Source organism: Camelus bactrianus, chromosome 5 (genome assembly GCF_048773025.1).
Source record: "Camelus bactrianus isolate YW-2024 breed Bactrian camel chromosome 5, ASM4877302v1, whole genome shotgun sequence".
Lineage (NCBI taxonomy): Eukaryota > Metazoa > Chordata > Mammalia > Artiodactyla > Camelidae > Camelus > Camelus bactrianus.
In genome coordinates this window covers 74,956,353-74,976,081 of record NC_133543.1, presented here as the reverse complement: position 1 = coordinate 74,976,081, position 19,729 = coordinate 74,956,353, and the positions used below count along the sequence as shown (strand labels likewise).

The 19,729-nt window shown below is 42.9% G+C and overlaps 1 protein-coding gene across 4 annotated transcripts in view; it reads left to right on the top strand.

Moving 5' to 3' along the window:
- The window catches only part of PARD3B (par-3 family cell polarity regulator beta), a 944,975-nt gene that overhangs the window by 856,847 nt on the left and 68,399 nt on the right, over nt 1–19,729 (top strand). For all 4 annotated transcript variants that reach the window (XM_074364121.1, XM_074364119.1, XM_074364120.1 and 1 more), the window contains exon 22: nt 5,364–5,443. In XM_074364121.1, the coding sequence (XP_074220222.1) occupies nt 5,364–5,443 (80 nt within the window). The remainder of the gene's footprint in view (nt 1–5,363; nt 5,444–19,729) is intronic.

Below are 19,729 nucleotides of genomic sequence, written 5' to 3'. Positions count from 1 at the left end.
TCATTGCATGTCTTGTCTTCTCTTCTGTCGCTGTAAGTTCTTCCCAGGCATTCTAATTCTTTTCCAAGGCTTCAGGTACCATCTACAAGCTGGCTGATTTCTCAGTTCTGCATGTCTCATCCAGATTCCTCTCCTAAGTTGCAAACTTCTATTCAGTTTTCTATCAGATGTTTCCATCAGATGTCTGACTCAAGCTTAATATATCTAAGTATTCCCTCCTCCTACCCCTGCCCCTACCACCTAAGTCTGTTTTTTTTTTTATTTATTGATTTATAATCATTTTACAATGTGTCAAATTCCAGTGTTCAGCACAATTTTTCAGTCATTCATGGACATATACACACTGTTTTTTAATTTAAAATTGTACTGTCTTGAGAACAGTTACCAAACCTACCTGGTTGCTAAGCCCAGAAACTTGGGCATGATTCTAGACACATCCTTCCCATTAATTCTCAGTCAGTTGTATTAAACTTACCTTCTTAACATCCTTATGTAACTCCCTTGTCTCCATCCCTTTGAATATCCCCTTGTTTAAGCCTTTATCATCTCTGACTTAAGACTGTCACTGGAACCTCCATACTATGGCAAGAATAACCTCTCTAACCTGTAAATACTATTACTTATCAAATATTACTTCTCAGTGGCTTTACCATCAAGTAATAGTAAAATCAAGTTCCTTAGCAAGAGCTCTTCTAAGATCCAGTCCATGTGAATTTCTCCAGACCTTAAACTCTGGGGTCAGACAGACCTGAACCTTGTCTGAGATCTCCCATGTACTAGCTGTATATTAGACAACTGCTCAGTTTTCTCATCTGCAAAATAGGGCAACCATTGGAGATATTTGAAAGGAATAAATGGGCTAATGCAGATAAAACATTTAGCCTTGTGCTTGACACTCAATCAGTGCCAAGTAAATGTTAAATTGTAGTAGTAACCTAAGAAGAATTTAAAAATAGAGAGATAGCCCGTGTTCTTGGATAGACTTAACATTGTCAAGGTGTCAGTTCTTCCCAACTTGACGTAGAGATTCAGTGCACTCCCTGTCAAAAATCCCAGCAAAGTACAAACTGATTCTAAAGTTTATGTGGAGAGGCAGAAGACCCGGAATAGGCAACACAACATGGAAGGAGAAAAACAAAGTTGGAGGACTGACGCTACCCAACTTCAAGACTTGCTATAAAGACTTACTTAATAATCAAGACAATCTGTTCTTAATTTGAAGTCATGACAAATAGATCAGTGAGACAGAGAGCCTAGAGACAGACTCACGTAAATAGAGGCAACTGATCTTTGACAACGGTGCAAGGGCACTATAATGGAGCAAAAATAGTCTTTTCAACATATGGTGCTGGAACAGCTGGACATCCATTAGCCAACAATATAAAAAATAAAAAGAATCTAGACATAAACTTTATATTCTTCACAAAAATTATGACAGACCTAAATGTAAAGTGCAAAACTATAAAACTCCTAGGAGATAACACTGGAGAAGATCTAGATGACCTTAGGTTTGGCGATGACTTTTTAGATACGACACCAAAAGCATGATCTGTGATGTATATGAGAACTTTCTGTACCTTCCTCTCAATTTTGCGGCGATCCTAAAACTGCTCTAAAAATCTAAAGTCTATTTTAAAAAGTGCAGTAGTGGGAATAATACTGTTGTAACCATAATAGTAGCACCAGTGGTACTGCTGCTCCTGTTACTAATATCCCTTTCCTTACAGCCTCTGGTCCTTCTTTTCCCCAAATCTTGACATTCCCGAAAACACAGTGCTCTATTTATTTCACTTGTGTTCTCTTTACTTAGAAGGCCCCCTCCTGCCACTCGTACCCCTTTCTCCCCTCAACAAACGCCTCCTCATTCATATTCAAGCTTCAACACCTGTATGAGGCTGTCTTCAGCTCTCCCAGGTGGACTCTGGTCCTTCAGACGCCCACCGCCTCCTTCTTCAGACTGACACTCCAGCAGTGATCTCACTGTACCTTAATCGTTTGCAGGCCTGTCTCCTTTATATTCAGAGCAATGAAGAATTCCAGCCCCAGTTCATTGTTTTGAATATGGTGCCTAGCATGGCCTTAAGATATAGTATGAGCTCAGTAATTACTAACTGAATGATAGCATTCAAGGTACTATGGCATTCATAGAGAAGCTCACAAACATACACAACTGGTGAACAGCAGAGTTTTGTTTTATTGAAGTACAGTTGATTTACACTATTTAGTTTCTAGTGTAAAGTGATTCATTTATGCATATATACGTATATATCTATTTTTAAAGTTCTTTTCCATTATAGTTTATTACAAGATGGTGAATATGGTTCCCTGTGGTATGCAGTCAACCCTTGTTGTTTATCTGTGTTGTATGTGGTAGTGGGCATCTGTAAAGCCCATACTCCCCATTTACCCCTCCCCCCCACTTTCCTCTTTGGTAACCATAACTTTGTTTTCTACGTCCATGAGTTTGTTTCTGTTTTGTAAATAAGTTCATTTGTACTGTTTCTTAGATTCCACATATAAATGGTATCATATAATATTTATCTTTCTTTGTCTGATTTACTTCATTTAATATGACGATCTCCAGGCCCATCTATATTGCTGCAAATAGTACTATTTCATTCTTTTTTAAGACTGAGTAATATTCCTACATCTTCTTTATCCAGTCATCTGTTGATGGACACTTAGGTTGCACCCATGTCTTGACTATTGTAAATAGTGCTGCTGTGAACATTGGGGTGCATGTATGTTTTCGAATTAGAGCTTTCATCTTCTCCGGATATTTGCCCCAGAATGGGATTGCTGGATCATATGATAACTCCATTTTTAGTCTTTTGAGAAACCTCCATATTGTTCTCAAGAACAGAATAATTTTTGATGTATAAGCATTACCACCCGTCTTTTCAAGTCTGGTAGCTTCCATGAAGTTTCTCCTAACACCTTCATCTGTGCTATGCTGGGAACATCCTGAATGGCATTGGTTCACACACTGTCCTACATCATTCTTCAGTTATTTCATTTCTGATGCTGGTTTTCCCAACAAAACTAAAAGTTTCTTTGTTGTTGTTTTTCATTTTGAGGGGAGGTAATTAGGTTTATTTATTTTTTAATGGAGGTACTGGGGTTTGAACTCAGGACCTTGAGCATGCTAAGCATGCACTCTTACCACTGAGCTATGCCTTCACCCGGCTAAAAGCTTCTTAAGGGTGAGGATTATACTACTTTTCACAGAGTCTAGTATGCCGGTAGTTCACAGAAGAACGGCAGCATAGGGCTCCGCGTCCCGCAACACCAGAACGTTAACTGCCATCGTCAGGCCAGGCTGGTTCAGATGACAGCCCTGAGTGTATTAACTTGGAGTTTTGTGGCCACATGAAAGATTAGTTGTAAATGTCCAGAGCCATAGTAAGGATACTATAGTAATGTTTTTCTAACAACCACAGCTAATAATCTTCAACGTAGTTCTGGTTTTTACATTAATTCTTCCTCCATAAAAAATAGGTCAAAAACAAACGAGAAAAACCTTAGATAGGAGTGACTGAGGACAACACTTCTATCCTTTGCTTCTTTTTCTGTGCCGTTTATTTGTCCCATGTCTGTCTGACACCATCCTTGCCACTAGTCTTTGTTAGAAAGGTCAGCAGTTTAAATCAGGGCTTTCCACCCAATGCAGAGAATTCTCAGTCTCTCTGTGGTTGCAGTCTTCATCCCACCTAGGGAGCTCACTGGGCTGTCACCCTCTCAAATAACTCTAGCTGCTCCTGTTCCTGTATTGGTGAAATATAAAGCGGTTTTACAGGACACACTTTGAAGGGCCTCCTGTAATAATTCAACACGAGGAGTAGTCTTTCTTACTCTGATTTTTTTTTACAAAATGCCCAAAGGCTCTTCTTGGGGGGGGGGGGGGCGGGGGGTAGCGGTAATTAGGTTTGCTTATTTGTTTGTTTGTTTGTTTATTAACGGAAGTACTGGGGATTGAACCCAGAACCTCATGCAAGCTAAGCACATGCTCTGCCACTGAGCTCTGCCCACCTTTATTGCTCTAAATGTGCACATACACTTGTTTTGCAGTACCTCCCCCAGCAAACCCTCCCTACACACCACCCAAGCTGAGATGGTGGTTTCATAGAGAGCTGGGACATTTAGTAGGAAGAAAATAAATTCCGGATTGAGTTACTACCTAGAAAATTTCCTCTGTGACCTTGACACCATTAACTTCCTGTGTTTACTAGCAAACTTCCTTTTCCCCACCATTGTAACAGTCCAGGTTTTCTATTTATTGCTTCCACGCCTATTATGTGAGAGCTCCCCAAGCACAAGAGCGAGTGCACAAGTGGCCACAAAACCACATGTGTTGAGGTGAACAGACAAGGAATCAGTCAGTCAACAGATACTTTCAGATACCTGTGTGTGTTCATCCTGTATGAGAGGTGGTATGAGAGGTCCAGAAAGCTGATATATAAAGTCTTTAGATTCATGGAACTAACACATTTTATTGAGAGCCTACTGGGGCCAGTCACTCACTGCCCATCAGAATCTCAGAGGCTGGTGGAAGAGACCTGAAGGGTGGTGAACAAAGGAAGTGCATAGGAAGGGACAAAAACCAGGAACGACCCACACTAGATAGAAAAGAGTTGTTCACTTCTCTCTGGTCATTTATAAGGGAGGGAACTAAGCGAGGTTCAGGTGATCAGAGAGGGCTTCCTAGAAGCTGTAGGGTAGACAGCTGGTTGTCAGCAATCCCAGTTACAAAAGTTTCATGGAAGAGGTACTTTTAAATATACATCCTTGTCACAGCCAAGAGGAGCCTAAGGAGAAGTGATGACTAAATGTAATACGTTATCCTGAACAGGATACTGAACAGAACAAAAGATTAAGTAAAATCTGAATAAACTGTGGACTTTAGTTAACAATATTGTATTAATATTGATTTATTCATTGTAAGAAATGGACCATACAAATATGAGATGTTAGTTACAGGGAAACTGGGCTCAGGGTATATGGGAATTCTCCGTACTATGTTCACAATTTTAAGACTCAAGCTGTTCTGAAAACTAAAGCTTATTTTAAAATGAAAAAAAAAAAAAAAAGATCTTAACAACCTCCAGAATATCCCTGGCATGGTGACAGGAAGGAGTCAGTTTGACAACGACCCTTTTTTTGAAAGAAGTGACTTTGTTGTTAAATGCCATGTTAGTGGCTTGATCATCAGCTCCTATAGCGATACTGAGTTCTTGCTTGCTTTTCCGTGGTTGATTTTTGGCAGGCGGCAGCAGCATTTGTGCGCTGATTATAATTCTGAGATGCATTGTCAGTAACCAGGGTGCATAATGGATCTTCATCTCTAATTACTTTTCTCTCCACAGGTGTCTGGAAAGGGTCCAGATGGGAACGCACATAACCTCCGCTTTGAGGGGATGGAGAGACAGTACGCCTCCTTACCCAGGTAGGTCACGGAGGGGTCTCCCATCACCATCTCACCCGCATATAAAGTCTTTAGAAGAATCTACATGAAATTGAAATCTGGCTTTGAAATAAGGGAATATGTTATAATGTTGCCTGACCGCCGTCTGCTGCAACCCCAGTGCCATCTTCACAGCTGTGCTAATAATTGAAACACTTGTGGGTTATTTTTTAAGGGAAGAAAATAGTATATCATTGCAATTGAACATGTCAGCAAGAATATTGGATTCTGAATGGAAATCCTAAGCCATTGCTATAAAAATCATATTGAGCAGCCTGCACCCAGCTTGGAGACAATATAAAATAGGAAATCCTCTGTCCTAGGAGCTACCCACGAGGAAGGGCATGCCAACCTTAACCTTGGCGCTTCAGGTGGGTGTTAAAAAGCAGGAGAGAAATGTGAACCCGGGAAGGTGTTCTTTACTTGATTTAGAATCTGACCGTGTTCGCTGGGCAATAAGCTAGCTGCGAGGCTCCCACCCAGTGGGGAGAAGAGAGGGCTGCGTGGGAAAGCTCAGTTGGCGATTCTGCCCTCACATGATCCACTTCGGCTGTAACTAGATACCCCTGAAAATGAGATACAGTTCTCAAACGTTTGTGCCCCTACCCGTTATGAGACGAAGCGTAATTTTAGTCTGCGATCAGTGGCACGTGACAAAGAGGAAACCTTTCGGAGATGACATCCAATGCAGCTATTATGGAAGTAAAATGAGTTGAGAGTGAGAATTTGTGAGTTTGAAAACAAAAACAAAGAAAGGTTAATGCCAGCCAGCAAACCAAAGTGTTAGGGAGTATCTCCTTTAAAAAGGGCGGGGGGTGGGGAGGACCCTAAGTAGAGATTCCTTATCATCAAACTGAATAGTTAGCTTGCTAACCCAGAGCTGGAGTTACCGTTTCGAGTTGCACGTTGGCTCTACTTCTGCGTGTGAAATGACAAAAATAACATCCTGAGTGTCACAACAGGCAGAGCCTAAGTGACCATCTGCTCTCATAAATAGTGTGTTGATTTTCAAAAGTAATAAAACCCAAGATCTAGCAGAGAACCAATTTTTAGCCCTGATTGGACAGGATACCCCAAAATACACTATTTGTAAAGCTTCTGTACAACTGTATTTTATTTATCCCCTTGTTTTCTCTTTTGCTGTGTTGTCTCAGTCTTCTTCTCATCCCTGACTTCTTATCTCTCCTTATTTTTCCCTGGCCTACTATTTTGTGTTCATTTCTAAAAAGGGAAGGAGTCTCCAAAATTCATTTTAAATATAAAATTTCTGGCTTTCAATATTGAAGTGTATGGAAATTGTGGTTAAGGCAGATGGAAAGTACTGTGTTCTTATAAGAGGGAAAAAAAAGAAGAACTGGAAACAGTTCAGTGTCTTCCTGGCCAACTTGTACTCAGACTGCGGAAATGGATTTTTGGGGGGATACAAATCAAAAGCACAGAAATAACATTTATGAATAACATTTATAGGCATAGAAATTCTTAAAGTTTCACTCATTCATTTATTCATTCCCTGAGTATCTATTGATCGTTTACTCTGTATCAGGCCCTGAGAATCTGGGGACTGGGGACACGGTGCCAACTCATCGTCACGATCCTACTGTCTAGGACAGGAGGCAACAAATCAGCTTTTGATGAGAGTTCAGCAAATGCTGAGATTAGTAATTATTAACAGAAAGTCCTCTGAATTTCCAACTCCTACTTATTTTTACTAATCCCTGAGATACTCCATCATGGCCGACTCTCAACATGTCTGTTTTAGGATTAAATACTGCAGAGGGAGTTTTTTGACAAAGGCAATACATTTATGTTGTTTGTGGCTCTGGAGCTATCATCACAATATACGAATTGACAAAATCCTGCCAGCCCCAAGAATATAACTGTAGCCAAAAGGGAAGCATCTCAGACTGAAAACAATTTTGATAAACGGTCCACTCACACACATAACACAGTGGTAGGAGTGAGGAGCTTTGCGTGCAAACACACCTTTGCAGCTGCCTGGCAACCAGGAGTAGCCATGATGGAGAATAAATAAGGCTCAGACAAATGCATGAGAGGTCCCTGGCGCTGGTTTCTTAAATGCAGGGGCTGCAACTTGACTTTCCATCTCAATATCTAAAGGGGAAATGCAAGACATCCTCACCAGTGTGCTCTGATCCATTCAAGGAGTGCATATTTACCCAAGAGGACACAGAATGCAGAGGCAGTGGACGTGCTGCTGGCTTCTGTGTCCCAGTGACACTTACCCTGGTTTTTTAGTCTTCCCCATCCCTGGAGGGGGAAATCACACCAGGTCCACTGCTCTCGCCTTTTGCCAGGAGAGGGAGGAGAGCACGTCTCTGTAGGTACCAGATCCCCTCTTAGTCATAGAGGTGGGGAGCTTTAAAATATTTATAGAGTTAAATTATTAATTAAAAATAGGAATAATTCCCTTAAAAACTGAAAATAGATTTACCCTGTGATCCAGCAATCCCACTTCTGGGCACATATATGGAGGAAACTTTAATTTGAAAAGATACGTGCACCCCAGTGTTCACAGTAGCACTATTTACAATAGCCAATATGTGGAAACAACCTCAATGTCCATCAACAGATGACTGGATAAAGAAGCTGTGGTGTATACATACAATAGAATACTATTTGACCATAAAAAATGAAATAATGCCATTTGCAGCAATATGGATAGACCTGAAGATCATCAGACTAAGTGAAGTAAGTCAGGAAGAGAAAGACAAATATATGATATCACTTATATGTGGGATCTAAAATTTAAAAAAGGACACAAATGAATTTATTTACAAAACAGAAACAGACTCACAGACATAGAAAACAAACTTATGGTTACCAGCGGAAAAAGGGGGCAGGGAGGGATAAACAGAGTTTGGGATTTGCAGACACTAACTACTATATCTAAAATAGATAAACAACAAGGTCCTACTGTATAGCACAGGGAACTATATTCAATATCTTGTAATAGCCTATAATGGAAAAGAATATGGAAAGGAATATATATGGGGAGATATATATATATATATATATATATCACTATGCTGAATGTCAGAAATTAACACAACATTGTAAATCAACTATACTTCAATTTTAAAAAAAAATGGGAATAATTCTATCTATAGGAAGTCGGTGGCCTACCTTATAGAGGACTCAAAATGCTACTTACTGATTCGGTTCCTTTGCTGTTTGTGGAGCGCATCACAGGGGTTTTAAGATAAACTCAACAATGCTGATTTGTATGCCAGGTTTGGAGCCATCAGCACACAGTGTAAATACCCCCCAGTGCATGGAGCTGGCGAGGAACCCCGGCCAAGGGGTGCCCTGCTGTGCTTTCGGAGAACTCTGTCATTTTAAAGTAGGCCCATGCAGCCTGCTGCCGGGCTAAATGACACTTGACACAATAAAGGCAGAGCCCTAGCCAGCTCGGGAAAGAGACAATTCCCGGCACTCGGCAGTTATGAGGTGGCCTGAGGCTAAGGGCTAAGCGATGTTAAGTGTTATTGTTAAGCAATGTTAAATCTTCTACCTCGGAAGAAAAATGACTTTATTTCCTTTCTCCTGAGGGTGCTGTTTCGGAAAGCAGAGCGTGGTTGTAATACAACCTCTTTGGCAAGCACCAGGCTTTTCCCAGGGCTCACGTTTTACCATCCTGTCCAGCCCCCAATTTTCCTTGGTGGTAAACAGAACGAAATCAGCATCCCCTGATTCCTGCCTGACACAAATTATTACTCACCCCGGGTGAGCGGGGAAGTGGCTGTTTCCTAGGCTGCTATAATGTGTGAACATCAACGTATGTATTTTTGCAAACAGCTTCTTTTTCACTTCAGCCTCCCAGCCCCTTTCAATTTTCCCAGGCCCCATTCTGGTTTCAGAGGCCTCCCTTCAGCAGTGAACTCTCTCCTCTCCCATCTCCAGCCTCCATCATTCCCACCTGGCCCATCCCCGGCCCCGTGGGATCCCATTATCCCTTCTCTGCAGATGGTTCAGTGCATCAGCACATGATGTTGCTCTTCCGGGCTTGTAATCAAGTGTTGAGTCCTAAGGAGGGAGCAGAGAGGCTCTACATCTCTCCTGTGGTCCTACAGGCATGGGTGATGAAAGGTTGCTGGAGAAACTCATAAAAGCATTCATTGGTTCCACTACAAAATTCACATTACCCCGCCCCAGCTGGGCCCCTGCTGCTGTCCAGAATGCCTTTCAGTCGTGCTGTCGACTCCCTTGACTATCCCGCAGTGGCCGTTCCAACCCTTTTTCTGCTCCTGTTAAGTTCTGCAAAGATGACTAAGGTCCCCAAGCCCAGTCTCTAGAGATGACCTCACTTCCTTTCCTTTACAACCTTGAGACATCCAACATTAGTTCCTCAACTTCTGCGCCCTACAATTCAGACTTGCTCTGTCTTCTCTAACACACACTTCCCAAGGGGAGAGGATGAAGGCATGGACTTGGAGTCAGGCCATAATTGTAATCCCATCCATTACCTATTATTACCTGTGTGACCTTGGACAAGGATCTAACAGCTCCAGGCTCAGTTTTTTAATCTGCAAATTGGGGATGATATTAGGGACTCTGTACAGTGTTTGTGTGAGTATTAAATATAATGATACAAGCAGACCTATTAGAGAAGACCCTGCGTGACGTATTTTAAGGATTTTTTAAAATGTTATTTCTTTTTAATTTTATCTCTGGGGAAGACTCATTCTTTTCTTTTCTTTAATGAGTCAAACCTTTACAACAGAGCTCATTCCCACTGGCTTCTTGGGGAAGTGCATCATCAACTCCCCCTCTCTCGGCTGCATCTTTAAGCCTTTGCCAGTTGCTTCCCTCCACCTGCCTGCTACTGTAAATGCACAGGCTTGGCTGCACGGCTCGCCGGGAATTCCAACAGCTGCGTGGAGATGTGCTGGGGACATCACTGAGGCTGAAGGGTTAGCCAACTCTAGGGAAGGACTAGTGATCCCGTTGGTCAAGGAAGAGGGCACAGCTAACTAGGATGATCTGAATGCTAAGTGGGCTGTGCACATGCTGGGAGACAACAGTTCTAATAGACAGGGAGTTCATATCAGGGATCTAGGATGCTGACTGGAGTCTAGGCAAGAGGTCACACTACTCTGCAGCAAGACTTCATTTCAGGCCTGGCATCTCCCATGGGACCATATCCATGTGAATTTACCAGACAGGCTGAGCGTGATGCTCTTGCTCCCAGGAGGGACATGGTGAGGGAGCAGCACTCTAATTCCTGGTGGGAGGAAGTCTTGAGATGCTACGAAGGTACTTCTGTTGGCCCAGGACTGGACCTTGCTGACCATGCAACTGTAATGACTCATAGCCGAGCAGGACTCAGGTGGCAGGACTACCCCATGAACTTGACTCTAGTCCATCAGAGACAACAAAGACCTTCCCTCAACCCTCCTTCCTCCTCCAGTTCCTGCTTGCCCTCCTTTAGGAAGAAGTGGCCAATTCCACACCACCCACTGAGCTTTAGCCTCCTGCCCCAGGCTTCTGACCACGCCACTGGTACCTCCAGCAGACTCTGCCTCCAGCCCTTTTCTTTATGGAGATTCTCTCTGAGCTGCCACCTCCATTCTTAGAGGTTCACTTCTCATCACTATGATAATGAGTCCAGAATGAACCTGGATCACCTTCACAGCTCACTCTTATTGCCACCCCAGTTAGAAACGTCTGCTTGACTTACCCATCCTTCTACCTCTGAGTTGCCTCAGAGCCCCCAAGCCAAGATCCAAACCCTCTGTTACCTTTCTTTAGCTCGTCTTCCTTTTCCCTTCCATACCACTTGTTTAGCACTTTACCTGTGCCACTGAGAACACCTTGGATTAGGTTTTGATTCTTTGCTGCCCCTTTCTGCCAATATTGGATTATAAATCCCTTGAAACAAAGGATATTGTTTTATAGCCATCTTTTTTTATATCCATCACTAGGACCTAACATAGGACCATGTATACTGTAAATTTTTAATGCGTTGGTACCCAGATGAGAATTGATTTATTTTTATGTAAGTTATGGGAAAGAATTCCTCTTAAGATTTTTTGACCATTTATTTCAAGGCACTGTTTTCCAATAAAAGTACTGATTTTTCCATGAGACTTTTCCCTGGGGTCAGTGGAAGTCCAGTCTTCTAAATAGTTAACTCTTACTGAGCACTCGCTATGTGTCAGGCACTATTCTAAATGCTTTGTATCTACTGACTGACTTAATGTTCACAGCAATCCTGTGACTCGGTAGCAACCCTATTATGATTCTCATTCATAGGCAAGGACACAGGCAGAGAGAGAGAAAGTGAAATCACCCAAGGTCAACAGCTAGAAGTGGGAGAGCTGGGAGTTGAACCCAGGCGGTCTGGCTGCAGGTTTATACATTTAGCTTCTGGGGCTCAGGTCATCCCGTTCAGAGTCAGATCCAAACTCTGCCACTATCACATCATGCCCGTGTATTATTCACTCACTTGCTTATCTTTCTCACTAAAGTGTAATTGCCTTTGAGGACAGGGACCGTGTCTTACTCATCTTTGTATGTGACACCAAACATTGCTAACAGACAGGTTAGGTAACGCCTTTCACCTGTCTCTGCAATGCTGTCATAAAATCAATTATCTTCCATTCCCTTGGCTCCTTCCCTTGAAATATGAACAGTTTAATGCGTAATTGCTAGATGAACATTAAGCAATATTCTTTGCCTACCAAGAAGGAAATCCTATTTTGTTAGAACACTCCTGAGAGTTGAAAAAGCAGTATCTGCAAATTGGTACTTTGGTTCTTTAAGATTAAGAAGAGTACCAACCCAGAAGAAAAAAGATGATGATAAATTTTCTGGTGGAAAGGGGCACCAGCACTCCCAGCGAGAGAGACTCCTTTTCTCGAGACTCATGCGGGACAAAGGCCTGCTCAGGCTGGATTTGGCTTCCAGTCCTGATGGTGCTCTAACCTGTGTAATTACAGAAGTTACTTGATGGGGAAAAAACGTCTCTCTGAACACCTCAGGCAGCTTGAACTTGGTTGTGTAATGAGAAGCGACTTACTAGAACTGATTTTGGGTAGAAAGACAACTTCAGAAGGAGCAAACAGTTTATGTTTGCTTCCTAGGAACCCAAAATAAACTCGCCGTCTAAGTGTGTTCCCCGTGTTCTGGTGTCGGGTCCAATTGTATGCACATCAGAAGAACGCGCTGTAAGAGCGCTCTTCCGGGTCAGCGTTTCAGTTGGGTCACTTTGTCAGCTTCAGCTTTCCTGTCTGTATATGCCTTGGCCCACCCCTGGGATGCAGGGCTAACTTTGAAGCTCGCAATGTGCACAGCTTCTGCTACATTACGTTCTCCCCAGAGCCATTACGTCACTGCTTAAAGACATCCTCCATCTCTGACTTCTCTTGTTCTTTCCTCCAGTTAGCTTTCTGCTCTGCTCACAGCTATAGAATCTTCCTTTGCCAACCTATCCTTGTTTTATGGCACTTGCTAAGCATATGGCAGTGACGTTCGAGTTCTGCAGAGATTTCCACCAAGGCCACGGTCCTGGTCTTTGCTGAAGCTAATCGAGATCATGATTGAATGAGGTCAGTGACAACTGGAGCAGTCACACATTGGGTGTATGTACATGTGAGCATGTCCGGTGCAGGTGGAGGTCCAGCCAGCTGGATCTGTAGAAGATGACAAAGTCTCCACGCTGCCTTGTTGAGTACTTCTCTCTGCCACAAGGCCAGTTCATCAAATAAGCTGTTTCATGAGAACATACATACTGCTCCCTGCAGCCCTGGCAGCCGGACGAAAGCTCGTCCAGCCTTTGAGGCCATTTTAGCTACAAGTACTTCTTCTCCGCAAGTCTCTAGACAGGGGCCTGTCCCTCTTCATCCAGATACGATGAATCATGGCCAGTCTCCCTGACACCTTCCTGGTGGCATAGTGTTATCTGAACAGCCCTTTCTGGCAGTGAAAAGCTACCTTTCAGCGCCCCCGGCTGTGGCTGCTGCTCTGACTCTGCAGGAATGCCAAGACGGGCTAAAGAACTTGTCCGGAGCCTGTCTTCCAGGTCCATGTGTGACAGAGTTTGCTGCTTTTGAAAATCAGTGAAGCTCTTTTACCCCTCCAGATTCCCTCCAGATTTAGCTTTCTCACCCTTCCCACTCGGTCCCTATGTTGAAAATCTCCCTGCCCTGTAAAGTCAGCTGCCTACTTGACTGGCCCCTCTGACACCACCTCACTCAATGCAGAGGACAAAATGATGAATTAGCAGCAATTTACTTCTTTGGGAGATTAAGACATCTCCACTGTCAACTCAAACTTCTTGCAGAAGGCAAAAAGCCCTCGCATGCAGTACCGCCTTAACATGCCACACAGCTGAGATCAGGGGGTTAGTGCTCCTGCTGTATCATTTTTATGTCACTTAGTTCCTCGGATAAAAGTCCATTTTAATCACACTTTTCATTTCCTCATAGCCAATATATCCTTGATGCCAGTTGGAATATTTGATTTTCATTATTCAGTCAGAGGCCTCCATTATGAGTATAGTTAGAATATTAGAGATTTAAAACACGTTAGGACCCATTACAGTACTGAGGTCCCCAAAATCGTTTTAGATGAATCTTGACGGACCACATATATTAAATTCCATAGATTTTTTTTTTACTTTTCCCTCATTTTCCATAGAAACTTCTAAACTGTTACATATTTACTTAAGTACGCTTTTTAGAGAAATATGTGCCTGCTGTTTCAAGTAGAGTGCTAAATCTGGTGTTACTTTGAACTTGAAACATACTAGGCTGGGTAAGCTGATGCCCATGTTTTCCCTCCTGCATATATTTAAAGCATTTATTTCTCAATTCTCCAGCCAAAAGGAAAGAAAAGAAGGTCAATTTGCATTTAGGAAGCTACTTGGTGTGTTGGTTTATGTCTCATTTCTCATATTCTTTGGTCATTCTGGATGTTTTCCTATTGTACTGTCCTTCCACCATCTGCCCCCAAAAGCTCATTGTTCTGGAATGACCGTGATGAGTTTCTTTTTTCTTTTCTTTTTTTTTTTTAATTTTTTATTGAAGTGTAGTTGATTTACAATGTTAGTTTCAGGTGTACAGCAAAGTGATTCAGTTATACATATACATATATTTTCTTTTCAGATTCTTTTCCATTATATGTTACTACAAAAGATCGAATGTAGTTCCCTGTGCGTGGTGAGTTTCTTGACCACACTGAGCTGTTAGGCATGATGCACGGCTCCCCCTCTACACCCACCTCCCTATCTTCCACATCTCTCCAGCCATTTGCCACTGTCACTTAGCCAAGTTCCCAGGTCTGTTGTATACAGGTCCTGTCCTGGTGTCAACCTACTGCCAGCAGGGACACTCTGGATAAACCAAGTATATTCACTCGTTGTAATATCTGGTTTGTATCTGTTTGTGAGGCCTGTGCTTTCTGATTATTTAAAATGACATGAAATCACTAAAACACGCAGGCATCTTGGATAAAAAGTGAGTGCCTCCCAAATGTGTGAACACATGCTATTATTCAACAGGAATAATTAAGAGTAAAATCACGAGATTTAGTTTCCATTTTTATGTACCAAAATCTGCACCCAAACTGTTTCAAAGATGTCACGTTCATTCTTAAACTAGCCAATTGTATTTAAAAGAAAATCAAACTAAGAGCAATTAAAGCAAAGGAAGTAAGGGTGGGGGTGTCACAAAATGCATCCAGTGCCTGTTGTGTGCTTTGCCTGTTACATGCGTCGTCTCAGTTTATCCGCGTCATCCTGCTGAGTAGTTGTCGTCATGATGCTCATTTTGTAAAATTTAAAAATCCGCCCCTGAAGTGGCAGAATCAGGGTCAGAATTCCAACTCCGTTCTTTCTGGTTTCCAAGGTCTTCTTTACTTGTCTTCACCATCCCGCTGACACTGACAAGTTAGGGAGAGGTTGGGGTACCTCTGCTTTTTTCAGGAGTAATATGAGTTCATGGGAAGGAAGATACCTTAGGCCATATTAAAAATGCATCCACATGTATTGTCTTTCAGGGCTCCAAAATAAATGAGAAACATTGAAACCTTCAGCAGTAAAACATACATACATACATACATACGTACATACATACATACATACATACATACATAAGACAGAGAGTAGGGAATTTCTCAGAAAAAAAAAAAAAGACTTGTGAAGCATCATTTTCATTCTTACATCACTCTGAGGTTTCCCTAAGTGAAAACAAGATGGCCACATTTTCCTTAGCACAATTAATCCCTTCATACGGGGAGCATAAATAAGGATGGGACTAGCCCAGCATTTACATCCCAGGGTTCTGTATGTAGAACTTCTACAAACCTCAGCTGCGTGGACCAGGCTCCCGTGTCCACATTGCACTTGGCACTGCCCTTCCACAGAAACACTGATCATGGGCCCCGGGGAGGAACCAACATTTGTGAAGTATTGATTATGCTCCAAGAATCCAGTGGGCACTTCAGTGTTTAACTCCATTTATTTCTTATAACAATCCTGAAATAAACAGTATTATCCCTATTTTATGGGTGAAGAAACTGAGGCTCAGAAATGCAAAGTGCCATGGCCAGGGTTGCACATAGAGTAAGTAACTGATTTTCGAGTCAATCCAGCTCTTTCTACCTCCAAAACCTATAGGATCTCTACAAATCAAGTTGTCTTGTGCGAGGCCAGCTACAAACAGGCAGGAGAGAAGCATTCAGTGACCATCCTTTACTAAGGCAGCACCCTCTGTGCTGACCCCACCCTAAATGACAGCAGTCTGTAACTCGGGGACATTACAATGAGCAAACCCCTAGCAGGCTTCAAAATTACTAAGAACAGCAACCATGAACCACAGAGCTCCCCTTAGCGTATATAAACAACTACCTCCTTCCAGCTGAAATATCTTTTAAAAAGTGCTCTCTTTGTAAAGACTGCCTCTTTGTCATGCTACTGTTTGAAAAAGAGACACTAGTTGGTTCCACTTCAGCAATTTTCATCACCAGGAAAATATTGTTGCTTCTTTCCTAGTATAGTCCTGGCACATCCTCAGGGGACATGGTGAGATATCATTAGAGATAACTATGGAGGGTTGGCTTCTCTTGACTCTGCTGCTTCAAGTCCAGAGAAGAGAGCTTTGGCAGTCGATTACCGTGGAGGTGCCACACGAGCCCATCTGTGCCCTGGATTTTATGTGACACGGGCCCCATGACCTCAGTCACTCTGCCAGGAAACACCTTGGTCCAGCTCCATTATTTCTAGCAAAGGCAAACATTTGTGGTACAAATGTGGGAAGGGTTGGTACAAAAAGAACAGCATCCAGAATATGTTCTTGCTCATATTCCAAGTCTTTAATTAAGCCTAGACAGAAGTGGTTGGGGCTTGTCCCAGTAGAAGTTTGGACCACTTGACAGTCAGCAGAACTGACCCTTCTGCTTGAACATGGAATGACATGTTAAATAGGTAGGAACCTGGCGGTCCTCATTGGCTCCTCTCCACCAACAATATGCACTGGGGCATCATTAGCAGACTTTAACCTTGACCATGGCTTGAAAGTGAAGACAGGGTGGTGACTGCTCAGATAAGGTTTCCGCCCACTAATTGCTTGCATGTATCTGAGGCAAATGCAGACTCCTTTCCAGAAATGATAGTGTCTGACAGCCTGGTTTTTGCAAGGTCCTGGAAAGAGCTGTAATTGTTGTAGCAGAGGTTTAAGATGGAAAATAAGCATGTTGAGCTATTTTGAGAAGTTTGCCACAGTGAAGTTTTTCTCCGGGAAACAGTCCTATAAAATCAGGATTGGAGTTTACGCTTGGTCGCTTTCCACTGATTCTTCGGTGCCTTTGACAATGGATGCTATGTGGTCTGGACTGTGCACCGCCTTTTATAGTTTTTTTCCAGCATCAAAATCAAGTCCACGTATAAGACAAAGTTTCCAGCCAATGTTTGAGATGAGTGATTTCCGGATGTGCTGTGTGCGTCGTGGCCAAGATACTGTGATGACTGCTTTCTGTGGGCTGGTCATAAACAAGTCACACGTGTGTCCACCTTGTTGACAATTTGAGTTCCTCAGTTTGTCCTTTTTCTGGTGACTCTTTTTGTATCTGATTTTTTTAAAAAACAGATCCGTTCTGAATTAATCACAGCTAACTGTGCAACTTTATTAGCCTAAACAGATGAGCTAGAAAAGTCGTCTACCCTTCCTTATTCCTTCATTCAAAAATGATTTACTGGCTACCTACCAATATACTCCATAGGTCTTGAGGATAAAAGTGTAGGTCCCAGAGGACACAGTCCCTGTACTATGGGGTTTATAATCCAGTGGAGGAGACAGTAATTGTACAGTCACAAAGAAACCATAAAATTGCCCATCATGAAAAATGAACAGATACAGGATTCATGAAAATATAATGGGAATTTGGGCCAAATCAAAGGAGAGAGTGAGCCTTGGGCTATGATCTGAAGAAGATTAGAGAGAAGAAATAAGAAACAGTCCAGGCAGAAAGAACAAACACTTGCAGAGGCCTCGTGGTAGGAGAGAACATGGTGGGCCAGGAGACTGAAAGGCGGCTGAGTGGCTGGAACAGAGGCTGCAGGAGAGGAGCAGAACTAGAGAGAAGTCAGAGCATGGCTGGTGACGTTAAGGATGTTTAGATTCACCCAAACACTCATTAGAAACCATTTGTGGGTTTTAGCAGGAGCATGACATGGTCAGATTTGTGTTTCAGATCTGCAGAGGGAGGTGGAATGGCTGCAAACCAGGTCAAAGCTTATGGCTGCAGTTTGAGGAGAGATGGTGGTAGTGCGTCCCAGGGTGGTGATGATGCTGGCAGAGATGGGGAAAGATGGAGGGAAGACCTGACAGCACCTGATGGTGGATTGTATGTGGAGGTGGATGTGGAGGAAGGGGGCAGGCGAGGGGGTTTGGTAAAGCCAAGTGTCACGAATTAATCCAGACACAGCAGTGTGGGTGGTGGTACACTTTCCCCAGAGAGGAAATGCTGGGAGAGGACTAGGCTTGGGGAGAAGATCATGAATATGCATTGTGATGTGCTGGATTTGAGGTGTCCTTCAAACTTGTACAAGGAGACCCTGTAATGTACTGTAGAGATGGCTCAGTGTGGGTGCGCACTACAGTGGCTCAATCCGGATGTTAGACAAATGTCTGTTCATGAGCACTGAGCAGACGACCTCAGGGCACATCGGGGTGATGATGTCATAAACCACAGAGGCTTCTACTCAGAAAGTACAAAGCGAGGCAGGTGGACAGTGCAAATTGCAGAGGCCTGGGCTCCGGCCCGTGGTTATGACATGTCTTCACTGCTTCTAAGGACAGCAGAGACTTATCTGTCACTGTCTGTGTAATTTCATCCTGGAAATGATGTTCTTCTCAAGTAGGAAGAATTGGTGACTTAATGCCATCTGGCATTCTGTGACTAAGCATAGCTCTGACCCCATAAGGCATAAGCATGAAGGGAAGAAGCAGCAGTGGAAATCGTTCTGGTAAGCGTGCTGTGCTTAGAAAACAGAACATTCTTGTTCTGAAATACGAGTGAAACATGTGGAGGTAAAAAGGCACAAGTCTCCAATTTCCTCTCAAATGGTTCAGGAAATACTAATCTGTACATGTGTATAATAACATGTATATGCATGTGTGTGAGTATATGTGGAGAAGAGAGGGGACGGAGGGGAAGGGAATAGAATGGAAGAAGAGAATAGATGACGAAGTATATGGGGCAAAATTGTGAAGAATTGGTGAATCTGAATAAAGGCTCTAGGGAGTTCCTTATACTGTTGTTTTTGTTTATTTATTTTGATGGAGGGACTGGGGATTGAACCCAGGACCTCACGCATGCTAAGCATGCACTCTGCCACGGAGCTATACCCCACCCACCTTGGACTACAGCGGCAGCAACAACAACAGCAGTAACAAGGAACAGTGGAATTGCTCATAGTTTTCTAGTACAAACTTAAAAGTAAGCGATGTGCTCATTCTGGAGTCTTAGACTGGGTTTGCCTCCAAAAGGGGACCCAGAGACAATTTTAGAGCAAGTGATTTTATTTGGGAAGCAACCCTGGGAAGCACTGGATGGAGAGTGGGGAAGGGAAGAAAGCTGGAACAACGAGATTTATAAGTAAGTTCCTGCTGTGGGCATCAGGCAGGGTCTCCTTCTGCTGGGGCCCTCTAGGAACCATACGGATGCACTCACGCCTTGTCCCATGTGACAGGCAAGGATGATGCAGTATTTACCTTTCAAGCTCTGTTCATCATTGGCTGAGGGCTGCCA